The following is a 13,224-nucleotide window of genomic DNA, read 5'->3' on the forward strand; positions in this document are numbered from 1 at the left end:
CAGCATTTCGTGCCTTGGTTAGAAGGGCTTTTCTATACTGCGACAACGTTATAGACCGGGTTACTGAGATCGAAAGGATCACACAGTTAGCAGAAGCCTTAGGATATAAGAAAAATATTATAACGGGTATTGTTAAAAAATTTGAGAAGAATAATGATAAAGGCTCCAGACAAGGTCCATCTAAGTACACAAAATTTACATTCAACAAATATTTAGGAGGAATTATGAAGGAAATTGCAAGCGTTAAAGGTTCAAAGGTGATTTTGAAAAGAGCTCCCAATTTATATAAAATTCTTAGAAACGATAAAGGGGTTATTAAAAAAGAAAATAAGGCAGGTGTTTACAAGGTTCCCTACGAGAACCAGCTATTAGGAATAAAAAAACATTACATAGGAGTTACTACCAGAAACCTCGGGGTAAGGATTAGGGAACACAAGTGTGATGCTAGAAAAGGGTCTAATACGACAATATTGGCCCAGATGGCGCAGGATCCCTGGTTGGATGGGAGGAAGCGGAAGTCGTGAGGCAAGTACACTCATTAACTCTGGCTAGGACGGCCGAATAATGGAGATATACAGGAGCAAACTTAAAGACGGATGCCTTAATGCTAGGGATGCGAAAGGTCTTCTCTCGGCTTGGAAATTTGCCGTTAAAAAGCTTACAAGTAGCGCATCGTCTGAAATATGATATTTAATTGATTTAAAGGAAACGTAGTATTAATGTTTAGTCGTTGTAGTATATTATTTATTATTTGGTATCGTTTAAATTTATTTTTATTCATATTAATTAATATGTTATTAGTTTATTGATATTTTTGAATTTTTGAACTTATTGTTCCATTTNGCCTAACGCTTACCTCTAGTACCAAATTGATTACGTAATTTATCTAATAATTAGCATAAAACTAGCCCGATAGATTTTCGGCAGTCTGTTGGTTGTAGCTATATTGTATATCGGGTTGGAGATGTTTGTAAAGCAACAAAGTTTAAATATTTGAAAGTAAAGCGAAAACAATTGAAAATTAACGTAAATACTAAATAACAGTTAAACGCAAAATAAAAAACATAAGAATATATAATAAAAATAAGTTAGTTACAAGTTTTTTCTAAACTTATTATTTACAATGTAACTCCATGCTGCTACTAAGCTGTTAGCATTTCCTGCAATAATGCATTTGTTTTAAATCTGCTTTTATATACAATATTTCAAGCTTTTCAGCATTGAGAGCTATTGCTAAATAGTGTGTAAACTTAAAAATGTTTGTCTTTTCACATTTTAATACAGAGCCCTCAGTTCAAGTTATCTTGGACAGTGCCGTGGTGTTGGCGATATAAAAAAGATCTTCTGATGGAGTGCAGGCTAGTTTGTTTGAAAACGGTCATTTGAATTGGATGGGATGTACTGGCTTAACGGCTGTACTGGCTTAATGGCTGTACTGGCTTAAGCTGTGTGCTGGCTTAATGTACACACTTGAGATTATCTTTCAGTTATTAAATTTTATGTTTATAACTATATAATGTAGCTGCAGTATGATTTTTTGTTCTGTCTATAATGACAGCCCATCTTTTTTACTGTTAAACTTATCAATAAATTCAGTAATTCCTTTGTTAATCTTCAAAACTATACATACACCATCCGGTTATCTTTTATAATATATTAATATCTGCTAACAAGTTATATAGAACAATTTTTTCAATTTTCGAAACACCATTTCACATAACAATCGTAACATGTTTCCACCATGGAAACTTTTTTCTCTTATGTCTGTATATTTGGTTATTAAAGCTAAAACATAATTCATAACATACTAATCTTGCTAATTGCATCATGTCATTGGAGTAATTATCTAATTCCGGAGATGGTTGAAGCATGAAATCAAGTAATGCTGCAAAACAAGATTATACTTATATTGAAAGTCGAATTCCCAAAATTTATTACTCTCCCTGTTTCTTCATCTATTAACAAGAGGTCTTGTAATTCTTTCACTAATTTTCCTTGGTTCTGTGCAAGCAATATATTGACCTCAAGATTGGTTATAATATATTTTTGGAATCGCTTTTATATTATATGTATTAGTCTTCTACATTTTTCCTCTACCGGTCTTATTTCTTTACCGAGCTTGAGTGTTTTTGCAAAGAGAAAAAACCTTGGCATCTCTGCTCTTTTGTTCCGGCTTTACGATCATCCTGCGTCAATACATCGCTGCCAATGCTGTATCCAATCATCTTATGTCCCCTGAATGTAGGCAACCGCAAGGCTGTTTAGCATCCTGTCAAAGCAGCCAGGAATGCCTCAAACGTTCCGATCCCTTCATGTTCCTTTTGATTCGAGGAATTAAAAGGAAGTCGAGGGCGCCAAATCTGGACTTCAGGGTGGTTGAAGAAGCGTTAAAACGTTGTGTTTGGCTAGTGTCCCTCTCACAATTACTAAAATGTGACTGGGTTCGTCCTCGTAATGGAGCATCCAGGTATCGGCGATCTTTCTTCAAACCTAAAAAGCAAACCTAAAAAATCTTAGTAGCGGATTTGTTCAATTTAACGCAAAACTTAATAGCAAATCGCTGATCGATATTTTGTTGCATCTTGACTCTCAAAGCTAGCGCAAACACACTCTCACTTTCGGCAAGATCTACGCATTCCAAAGGCTCGGTGACAATTGAGCCGGTTCTCGTATCCTATGTGACAACCCTTACCACCGATTTCACTCATAAAGACTGCCCTCCATCCATTCTCATAGGAAGGAAAAAGTCAGTCCCGATAATTATTGGACAAACTTTATTCATTGGCTAGCTTGTCTTTTTCAATTTTTAAATTTTTCTATTAGTGTGTTCAATAATTTTTATATTAGTCCATTCGCAGTTTGTTCGTTCAATACAATCTTCTAAAGCAGGGGTCAGCAAACGTTTTTCATCGTCGACCTCCTACAATTTTTCGAAACCTCACATAGACCTTCACCAAAAAGTGTGTGTTACAAGCAAAAAAACTGTTACTTTTTTAATATATTTCTTTTAATTTTGTGTTTTCCATGACAGTGCATAAGACAAATCAAAGTTTGAACTTTCTCAAAGACCTCTCTAACCTTTTTCAGAACTTGAAATTGGTTTAATAAGATGAATGGTAATTTATTCCTCCATCTTATTTCTGGTATTTTCCTATTCTCAATCTATATCACTTTCTCGACATATCTTTTTATAAAACCTGTACGAACTGAATCCGTAAGCTTAATCACTTTTTGATTAATTTCCTCTTACAGTTCGACGTCTTCCCTGTATATCATATTCTCTAACTATATTTAACAGAATATACTTGAAATATAAGCTAGTTGATATAGTATTGGTCTTTTGTTGGCCCAATAATAGATAAAACTATAAGATCCGTTAAGTTTTCGCTTTTTATCATCCGAGAAAATCAATTTTTGCCACCCTTCTCCTCTTTCTAAGTTGCTTCTTGCAGCTTGTAATCGAAGTTGTTTAATTTTGATAAAAGAAACACTGTCTGTTGATCTCAAAACATTGTGTGCCGTTGATTTTCTGAAGCTCGGCTTCAATTCATTATTTATTTTTTGAACTGTTTTGTTACCTTAAAGTACACGTCAAACAATTGCACATAGTTGTCAGTAATTTCATATATTTAGATTAATGTTAGAGTTTTATTTTTTATAATAATTTATAACTGTTTTGTCTATTAATCATTTTTCTTTAAACTTGTGCGATAATTATTGATATTTTGCAATCAAACCTACAAGAAAATTTCATCATTGTTACATGAAATTAATATAGAATTTCTAGGAAATCACTAGATGTTCTATTTTTGTTGGAAAAACTAAACAAACCATAATATTTTTTTCAGCTCATTAAATTAATGTAAGTTTTTTAGTAACGTTTTCATCAGGATATAATAATTAATTTAAAAATCAATTTACTTAGAAGAATTAATCTGATTTTCATAAAATCTATTTATTATTACAGTGCATCTGGCTTATTCCTATTAAAATTGTATTTTCATGTTTATACTCCTAGAAATACAATAATTAAGAAAGATCGATCTTACCTTCCTAAATTAATTCTTGCCTTTTGCCCACCGCTCATCATGACACCCCGTTCTCCTACAATTGTCTCATCTCCATTCGGAAATAATTTAATATCCTACAATAAATAAATAAATAAATGCTAGACGTTGAATAAATTTTTTTACAAGTCACGTTTAGTTTGAATAAAATTTGCATTGCCTACACTATTGAAGCTAAAAATTACTTATAAAGAAATTTATTGAAACGTTAGAAAATATAAATTAATAGCGAGGTTAAGGCCGAAGTTTTAAACGCAAAAAACGTGTATGTCGGCCGTTCAGCGCTGCTTTCCTCTTAGCCTAAGAGTTTGAAAATAGTGTTTAAAGTCTCGAGCATGATTCCATTGACTATACAAGAACCATTGTCAAACTTGTAGGCTCATACAGAAAAGCAGCGCTGAACGTCCGACGTACACGTTTTCGCGTTTAAAACTTCGGCCTCAACCTCGCTAATTACAAGTATTACAAAACGTCATTAACATACACTCGTTTCCTTAGAAGTTAGTGCAGCAAGGAGTTGTCAAAATGGAATGAAATTGTACGTTATGAATGCAATGGAGACATAAGTAAGTGATTATAAAATGAAAGCAAAAAAAAAAAAACATTTATTGTAAGAAAATGTACAAATGAAAAATATTATAAAAACTGCACTTTTAGGACATCTCTAGTGTGAATACATTCTGTGATTCAGGCAGGAATATAGGCATACGAGTGCGGTGTGATTCTTGGCGGTATATCGGTCCACAATTGTTGCAAATAATTCCCTCATTTCGTCAAATTCCTGAACACTTTAATATTGCATTCCATTAGATTCCAGACATGTTCAATCGGTGACAAATCACGGGATCGTGCATGCCAGGAAAGTGTGGAATATGGCAAATACAGTCTACTGACAGTAGACACACGGCAACACTGTCAGTAGATACAGTCTACTGACAGTAGACTGTACATACAGTATAGACAGTAGATACAGTCTACTGACAGTAGACTGTATCTACTGACAGTGTTGCCGTGTGTGTGTTCGAAAATTTTACTGTTGGAAAATGGCTCTTCAGAGACCTGTCATAAGAGACAACAATGTGGCTGCAGAATGTCACAAACATACTGCAGGGCTGTGGTGGTCTTTTGAATAGCTACTAGAAGTGACCTACTGTCGTTACACCCCAGACTATTATTCCAGTTGAAGGGCAATATGCTGCACAAAATATAGGGGGATTAACATAAACATGGCTGTCGTCAGTGCTGAAATTGAATCTAAATTGATTGTAGTAGATAATCAGAAGGATGGTGTGAATTTTAATTCATGTCATAGCGGCAGTAATACCAAATGTTTCTTATCCTGGGGCCTCGAAATGGTACCGCGAGACGCAGCGTCCTGTAGTAATAATGCCACCCGTGTTCGGATAATGGACAACAAACAGGTCCGAAGACAAACAGGTGTGTTTTGGGTCATCTGAGAATAGTGGTCTGCGAAGGTGCCTTCAGCATGGGAGCTGTGTGTACCTGCTCTCTCTCATCTACTGGTCCTAGCAATTTTTCACAGTTGTTTTGAATGGTTCGGATGACAGGCTAATCGACAAGTTGACCATCTGGCTTTTTTACCACAATGATTTTTTCTTCTCAAACTCGGTTAGTTGTTCAAATAGTTTTCGAGTGTGACATAAAAGCTGCTTTAGGGATACCGAATTTTTTCAACAGGAGAAGTACAGACAGGATGCATTTGCACTTTTATACGACAAAAGAATGCACTTTAATGATCTCTGCTGGCATTACACAACGAGCTATCATGCTATACCTGTAAAATTTTCCATATGTTTTTGGGAGTTATTTACATACCATATTTCGTATTGATATGACAACAACTTGGTAAGCGAAATCTTATGCAACGAGTGTATTAAGAGAAAAATATACTCAAAAGTGATCACTTTTCCACTTTGACGAAGTGCCCGCTCATAATGAAATGAACCGAAAATTTGCTATTACAGTAATTTCCAAGTACTGTACATGGCCAGTTATTAACTCGTGGTTAAGCGCGCAGCCTTACTCTCGCGAAGTTAGGCCCGCGAGATACTATATTCTCCCTGTTTCAAAATTAAATTTTTCAAAACTCATAGTTTTTTTAGCGATTTTTTTATTTTGGATGTTTGTGGGCATGTGTTTTTGATGTATTAATCAAGAAAAATACTTTAAATATATCGTTTTTATTTATTTCTAACGAAAAACAGAAAGTCTCCTGTTTTTAGGAATTTTTCAAAAAAAATTGTCAACTTCAAAAGTGTATTTTACAAACTGTCAACAAGTCTGATGCTATCTAAGCTCTCATTCTTCTTCCTGTATGTGTTTTTAACTGCCACAACAATTAAATTATCTGTTCCCAACTCCAGGCCAAAAATATCACAGTATTTCCAAAAATACACCATCTAACATCATACAGCAACTAGACGTAAAATGGAGATTATTGGCATATAACAATGATAGTAAACTTCTTTTACACTGTAATTGGTTTTATATGTCTGTTATTAGATCCACCTATAAAAAGAATTGCTGGAAATATTCCCGCGAAATGCCACGCCCTCGAGGGCTACCACATCAAAGTATGTGAACAATCGCAATAAAATCTCGTGTTATAATCGTTTTTTTTTCACTTCTAATTTGCTAATGATAAGTCGTTTGACAGTATTTAGACGAATAAACATGTTTTCAACGCAATTTAGCAATAAATATCTTCAAAAAACTCCACGTTTCAAACTTTCAATGCTAAGTCTATGGGAAAATTTTTTGCCGTGTATTGGCTTTAAAAATCCTGTTTTTATGCCTTTTATGCTCTGATTGATCATTTCTATCATGGCTGACTCGATATCAACTAATAAGTGTTTTCTCAAAACTATAAGTCAGATCGGCTCACCTCGGTTAGTCGCGCTAATAAAAGTTACGCCGTTACTTGTAGGGAGTATTACTGTACCCCACTGATTTTTATTGTGGCTCTATGTAAAAATTTTTTTCGTGCAATTTTGAAATTTTGCGATCTTCACTACATCGAAGGAAGGGCATCAAAAACATTAAAAAGTACATGGTTTTAACATGCCGAGAGACTATATTAATCGATATATCAGTTTTTCGTTCATTGCGCATAATAAGGATAGAAATCGAAAATATAAAGAGAAGTATGGCCGAAATTATTTGGCTATACTTTCTGAAGTAAGTAATTAAGTATGCAATTCCTCCTTTAATTTTCCTTTGCTATTAATAATTTTTACTCGGAAGAACAAAGTGAGCAGTTCACTCACGTTGTTCATGATCAGGCAAGCCTACAATAGAGGGGGGCCCAATGGGGAAGATGAAGGTAGATAGAATGTAGACCTTTCATCGAAAATACTTTATATTCTTCATTTTGACTCGCATTCGAGTGAATCGAAGCGCAAGCTTGTAATTTATCCTGTCAGTATTCCAGCATGCATAAGTTGAATATGGACAAGTTAAGTTTGATTCCATTCTAAATGTAATAATTGAAATATATATAATTGACTTTAAAAAAACTTATGCAAAAGGCAAAATATAAATTTTAACATAAAAGAACAAAGAACAAAGACAGCCCTGATTACAAAGTTTTATATCTTCGCATTCTAAAGCAGAACATTTGCCAAATTAAAAAAAAATACTTGATTTCCTTTATTCTTATTCCTATTCCTATTTCCTTTATTCCTGTGGTATATCTTCTGTCAGAAGTCTCTTACTTTCTTAATGCCGTGTTTTTAATGAACTAAAATATTTTATTTTACTAATCGTATATTGAAAGAAAAATGCACGAAAATTATATTGAAGGTATTGCCGAACTAGTAAAAATTTTAAGTGGTAAGGAAACAGCAAAGTAAACAAAAATTTCGATTGAATCAGCAGAAGTTTGGCTTGAAGTAATATGACAGCGTCGGATGAAACCAGCGAACGGTATCCGAAACGATATTTTTTGCCAGAAATCTTACGAAAACTGAAACGGGAAGTGTGCAAACTCTATATCAAAGTGGAAGACTCGCTCACCTACTACGGACATTTAATGAAAACCGGTTCGATATATTTGGCATCAGTGAGGTTACCTGAACGACAAACGGCCGAATCAGTAGTGATGGCAAGACCATTCTGCACATGAACAATGTAGAGTGGCAGAAACGTGCAGTAGGTCTTATTCTGAGTAAACGAATGATGAAAGCACTACTTTCACAAAGGCCCATCAGTGATCGTATTATTACCGTTCGTTTTATCTATAAACACGCCAAAGCGACTGTGGTGCAAGTGTATGCACCAACTAACGATGTAAAGGACACAAAAGAAGATGAATTTTATGAGCAGCTCGAAGACAGTATCCCGAATCATGATTTGAGGATACTGATCAGAGACTTAAATGTTCAATTGGGCGGCGATTGTCGAAGACTTGAGACTGTAATTGTTGCATATGCATCTCTGTTTATATGAGTGACAATGGAGAAAGAATAACATCGTTTGTGAACATTACAAATTATGTGTTGAAAACATTTACTTTCAGCATTGGCTTATCCATAAGAAAACCTGCCTTTTACTAGACAGAGCAGTTTTAATGAGTTAGACTTTATTTGTATTATTTATTTCTATTACTTTATTTAGTGGAGGTCAGCATTGCACGATGTAAGGATTTACAGAAGTGCAGATATTAGATCTGACCATGCCCAAGTTAAGCTCAAACATCGTAATTAAAAGCAATTCATGCTGAAACGACATTCGGCGCGAGAGAAATTATGATTCTATTATTAAATTATGTAATCATCACCGAAGCATTTACTCTGGAGATGCACAATCTCTTTCCCCTTCTTCGAGAGGTATCAGATTTACTGCATAGATCTCGGGGTAACCTCAGAGACATTGCCATGGAGTGCACCCAAAACATCATTGGAAGATGTCGAGGACGAAAAAATGATCAGTAGATATGTGATCGCTCGTGTATGATGATTAATGAGAGAAAAGATGCAAAGCTTTAAAAAGTTCAGGCTAAAAAATCAGTGAGATGAAGGAAGAAAGCCAAAGATACACCGAGATAAAAAGACGTGTAAAGAAAAACTGTCAGAAAGACAAGAAGGAATAGTTAAAACGATAGGGTGCTGAAGCGCAAGACGTTTCTGACTGGAATGACTCTAAGACTCTGTACCGCATGATCAATGAACTGACTGTGATGAAAAATAACCCAGCATTCTAATAAAACACAAAAACGGGACGCTTCTGATGGCCCAAGATGAGCAGAACAAGAGGTGGATAGAAGATTTTCAGAAAACATTTAATCATGCGGAACCGTCCTTCATACATTATTTCGATATTGAGGATACACAGGGTGAGCTTCAGGTGGACACTGGTGATATTACCCTTAAGAAAGTGGTACTTGCGATTAAGAGTCTAAAGGATAGAAGTGCAGCCGATTCTGAAAAAATTATGGCTGAGGTTTTGCAGTATGGAGGGCAGTCCCTGTTGGAAAAGTTAGCGTTATTATTTAACAGGAACTGGTATTGTGGGTAGGTACCAGAAGATCCTTATAGTCAGAATTCCTACGAGAGGAGATATCTCCGAGTGTAACAACTGGCAAAGTATTAGCCTCCTTTTTGTGCCTGGAAAGGCAATTTGTGTGGTCCTCTTTCGACGCCTGCGGATTTCTCTCAATCAACAATTCGAAGAGGAGCAAGTTGGGTTCTGCTACAAAAGATCGTACAGTGGCAGATATTCTACCTTCGAAATATCATCGAACAAGGCATTGAGTATCTAAACCCATTTGTCATCAATTTCCTTGATTTTAAGAAGACTTTTGACAGTGTTCACTACGAGTCCCTCTAACAGATCCTGCAACTATATGGTGTACCGACAAACATTTTCATCATATTCAAGGCCAATTTCTGCATTCAATTTTTTCCATCTAGACTGACGATAGTAGAACAGACTTCTTTGAAATTTGAGAGGAGTCGGGCAGTGTTGTGTTCTGTACCTTTCCTTTTCCTCATCGCCCTTGTTTATGTCATGCAGCAGGAAGAAGGGTCCGGTGTGCGCAATGGGGCCCCATTGCGCACTGAGTGGTCAAAGCATTGACCACTCAGTGTAGCATTGTCTCGCCTTGTTACACAAAGGCGAGACAATGCTACAACAAGCATTGGGTCAAAAAAGACACAAAATTGGAATCAGGATAAACGACATGATGTTAATTGATATTTAGATCACATCATCAATGAACCGATTCATTGGAGTGGGATGTGCAAACTTCATAACTTTTGCGCCCATAGAAAAGTCTTTCTGGCTGGCTACATTTTTTGTTTGCAGAACAACAGGCTCCCTAATACAGCCATGAAATAGCTTTCCCTGATGCGAAACTACCAGGAGAATGCCCCAGGAATACTTGGCATAAAACTTTTCATCAAGATTAGAAGATGCTCAATATGACCTGGTAGGAAGCTAAAGCCCTCGCCAATGATCAAAATCAATGAAAGGTAATTGCTGTCTCAGTATGCTAGGAAGTCCAATTTGGCATTCGATGGACTACTATTACTACTACTACTACGCATTGCGCTATTAATACACGTATTGCAATGTTATAATAATTAATGTATTTAACATTGCTACTTCATTCATGTTTAACAGAAACCCATTAAAGTATAAAAACCAAATACAGTAGAACCTCGAAAACTCGGCCTATTGTGGACCGAAGGGCGGCCGAGTTTGTGAAAATGCCGGGTTATCGGGAATGGGGTTAAAAAAAATAAGTACGAGTGTTTCCTCAGAAAATTCTGTACTGTACTTGTATGTATTGTTTACTTGAGAATACAACAGAGAATAAACTGCCCAAATATCCTTAAACAAAGGAAAGGTACGTCCTTTATGAAGGCATACAGCCTTTACTACATGAAAATGAAAATTAATGAATACACTGTGTACAGTAATTTACCTGATAAGACAGACCTCAGAAAAATACTTTATGAGAGCTTTTATACTTTTATAAAGCTGTCTATAATGAAAATTAATTAACTAAGGATTTTTTTGCCCCGCCAGGGTGTAGCCGAGTTATCCGGAGAGCCGGGTTATCGAGAGCCGAGTTTTCGAGGTTCTACTCCACATAATTTGTACTTTCTAATAATTTAACTTCTTAAATTAAACTATGGCAAGTTTCTAAGAAAAAACGCGATACAATTGAGTCGTAACGTAATCGCAATTTGGTACATAACAGATCATTTTCGTATTACCTTGCAGTTCATAAACAAATTTTCGTCTAGAACCCACGTATTGATGCAAAAGTTTTAATAATAAATTCAAAAATTATCTTACCTTTTCTAACGCAGTAATATGCAAGACTTTTCTATATTTATCTTCTTGATATTCTTCTCCGAACAAGATATTTTCTCTGACAGTTGCGTTGAATACCCAAGCTTCTTGAGAAGCATACGAGATCTTTCCTTTCACAGACACTTCACCAGAAGTAATTGGAATCTCTCCCAACAAGGACATTAATAAAGACGTCTAACGATATTAATGTCATTTAGTTATTTGATACGAAATGTTTTGCATAAATAATGTAATTACATAAACATTTTAGAAGTGTTTACGTATTATAATAAGGATATTATTTCAATTATCAATTGCTTTTCTTTACCAACACATATAATGCTATGTATGATAGAACATATTTTGTCAATTCATAAGAAAAACTGATTAATTATATTTATTAATTAATTATTCAATAAAATTATATCATATAAGTGTCTTCTGGGACGTATTATACTGTTGTCCAGGTCTTGTGAATTAAGAAAACTTATTAAAAAAACAATCCGTGTTTTTAATTTGTTTCACCTGTTACATTGATATTTGTCATGTGATAAATCTAGCAAACGAGACGAATCAAAAAATAATTCATCTCGACAATTACGAAGAACGAAAGAAATCGAGATCGGAATAATTTTTCAGAAATATATTCCGAAAACGAATTTCGAATTGAATATAGATTTTCTAAATTTTGGTTCGTATTTTAAATTGTGAGGTTGGCCGGGGATATAGAATACAGTTATGATTTGTATAAAGCTTACTCGGCTACCAGTTGTTAAACTAGTCCTCTGTTTTTGAAAAAGGATGGTTTTACTACTAAATATCGAGTGTGGAGGGACTTACGCTGCTAGTATAAATGCGGAGACTGATTTCACAATTGCGTCTGTTGTCAGGATGTTGACACCAGTTAAACGTATTTTAACGCGGATAAACACGCTTACAGATAGGAGAAAAAAGGGATTCGAATTTTAGGAGGACTTACGTTCATGTAAGTGGGAGTGCATCGATATGAATGAGATCATTGTTAACAAATAAACAATAAATTTAATATAACGAATAGACTGATAAATACAATAATATACAAATGATCAAATAAAACACAATTAAAACGAGAATGCAAATAAATGGAAGTACAGTATTATCGATATATCAAAGAAACTATCTACCTTACAGACTAAACCTTAATTTTACCTATCTCGCGGAGAGAGAGTTTACAATATATTCCTTTAACATACTACCTTAACACCTTGATTCTCTATTTTGTATTGAACCTGTTGAACTTGTATGGTCGTTAAATGTTGAATGGCGCCCTTCATATGGTAGATCATTCAATATTGAATACAATCGTACCCAGCAAAAATAAACAAATAACGTAACCAACACCTTATTGCTTGCTGAGGGAGTTTTATTAAAAACGAACGTTTTCGATCCACTTAACGGATCATCATCAGGTTCGAATATATGAAAATGGAATACATCATAAATGGAACAATAAGTTCAAAAATTCAAAAATATCAATAAACTAATAACATATTAATTAATATGAATAAAAATAAATTGTAAACGATACCAAATAATAAATAATATACTACAACGACTAAACATTAATACTAAGTTTCCTTTAAATCAATTAAATATCATATTTCAGATGATGCGCTACTTGTAAGCTTTTTAACGGCAAATTTCCAAGCCGAGGGAAGACCTTCCGCATCCCTAGCATTAATGCATCCGTCTTTAAGTTTGCTCCTGTATATCTCCATTTTTTCGGCCGTCCTCGCCAAAGTTGGTGAGTGTACTTGCCTCACGACTTCCGCTTCCTCCCATCCAACCAGGGATCCTT

The 13,224-nt window shown here is 34.9% G+C and overlaps 1 protein-coding gene across 1 annotated transcript in view; it reads right to left on the reverse strand.

The window, feature by feature from the left end:
- The window catches only part of LOC111613473 (multidrug resistance-associated protein 4-like), a gene marked incomplete at its 3' end in the record, with an annotated part of 134,575 nt that overhangs the window by 34,594 nt on the left and 86,757 nt on the right, over positions 1–13,224 (reverse strand). Inside the window, exons 11-12 of the mRNA XM_023354827.1 lie at positions 11,391–11,582; positions 4,050–4,144 (exon numbers count right to left, since the gene is read on the reverse strand). Of these exons, the coding sequence (XP_023210595.1) occupies positions 4,050–4,144; positions 11,391–11,582 (287 nt within the window). The remainder of the gene's footprint in view (positions 1–4,049; positions 4,145–11,390; positions 11,583–13,224) is intronic.

The sequence above is a fragment of the Centruroides sculpturatus genome, unplaced genomic scaffold (assembly GCF_000671375.1).
Source record: "Centruroides sculpturatus isolate CEXI.00-Female unplaced genomic scaffold, Cexi_2.0 scaffold1714, whole genome shotgun sequence".
NCBI lineage: Eukaryota > Metazoa > Arthropoda > Arachnida > Scorpiones > Buthidae > Centruroides > Centruroides sculpturatus.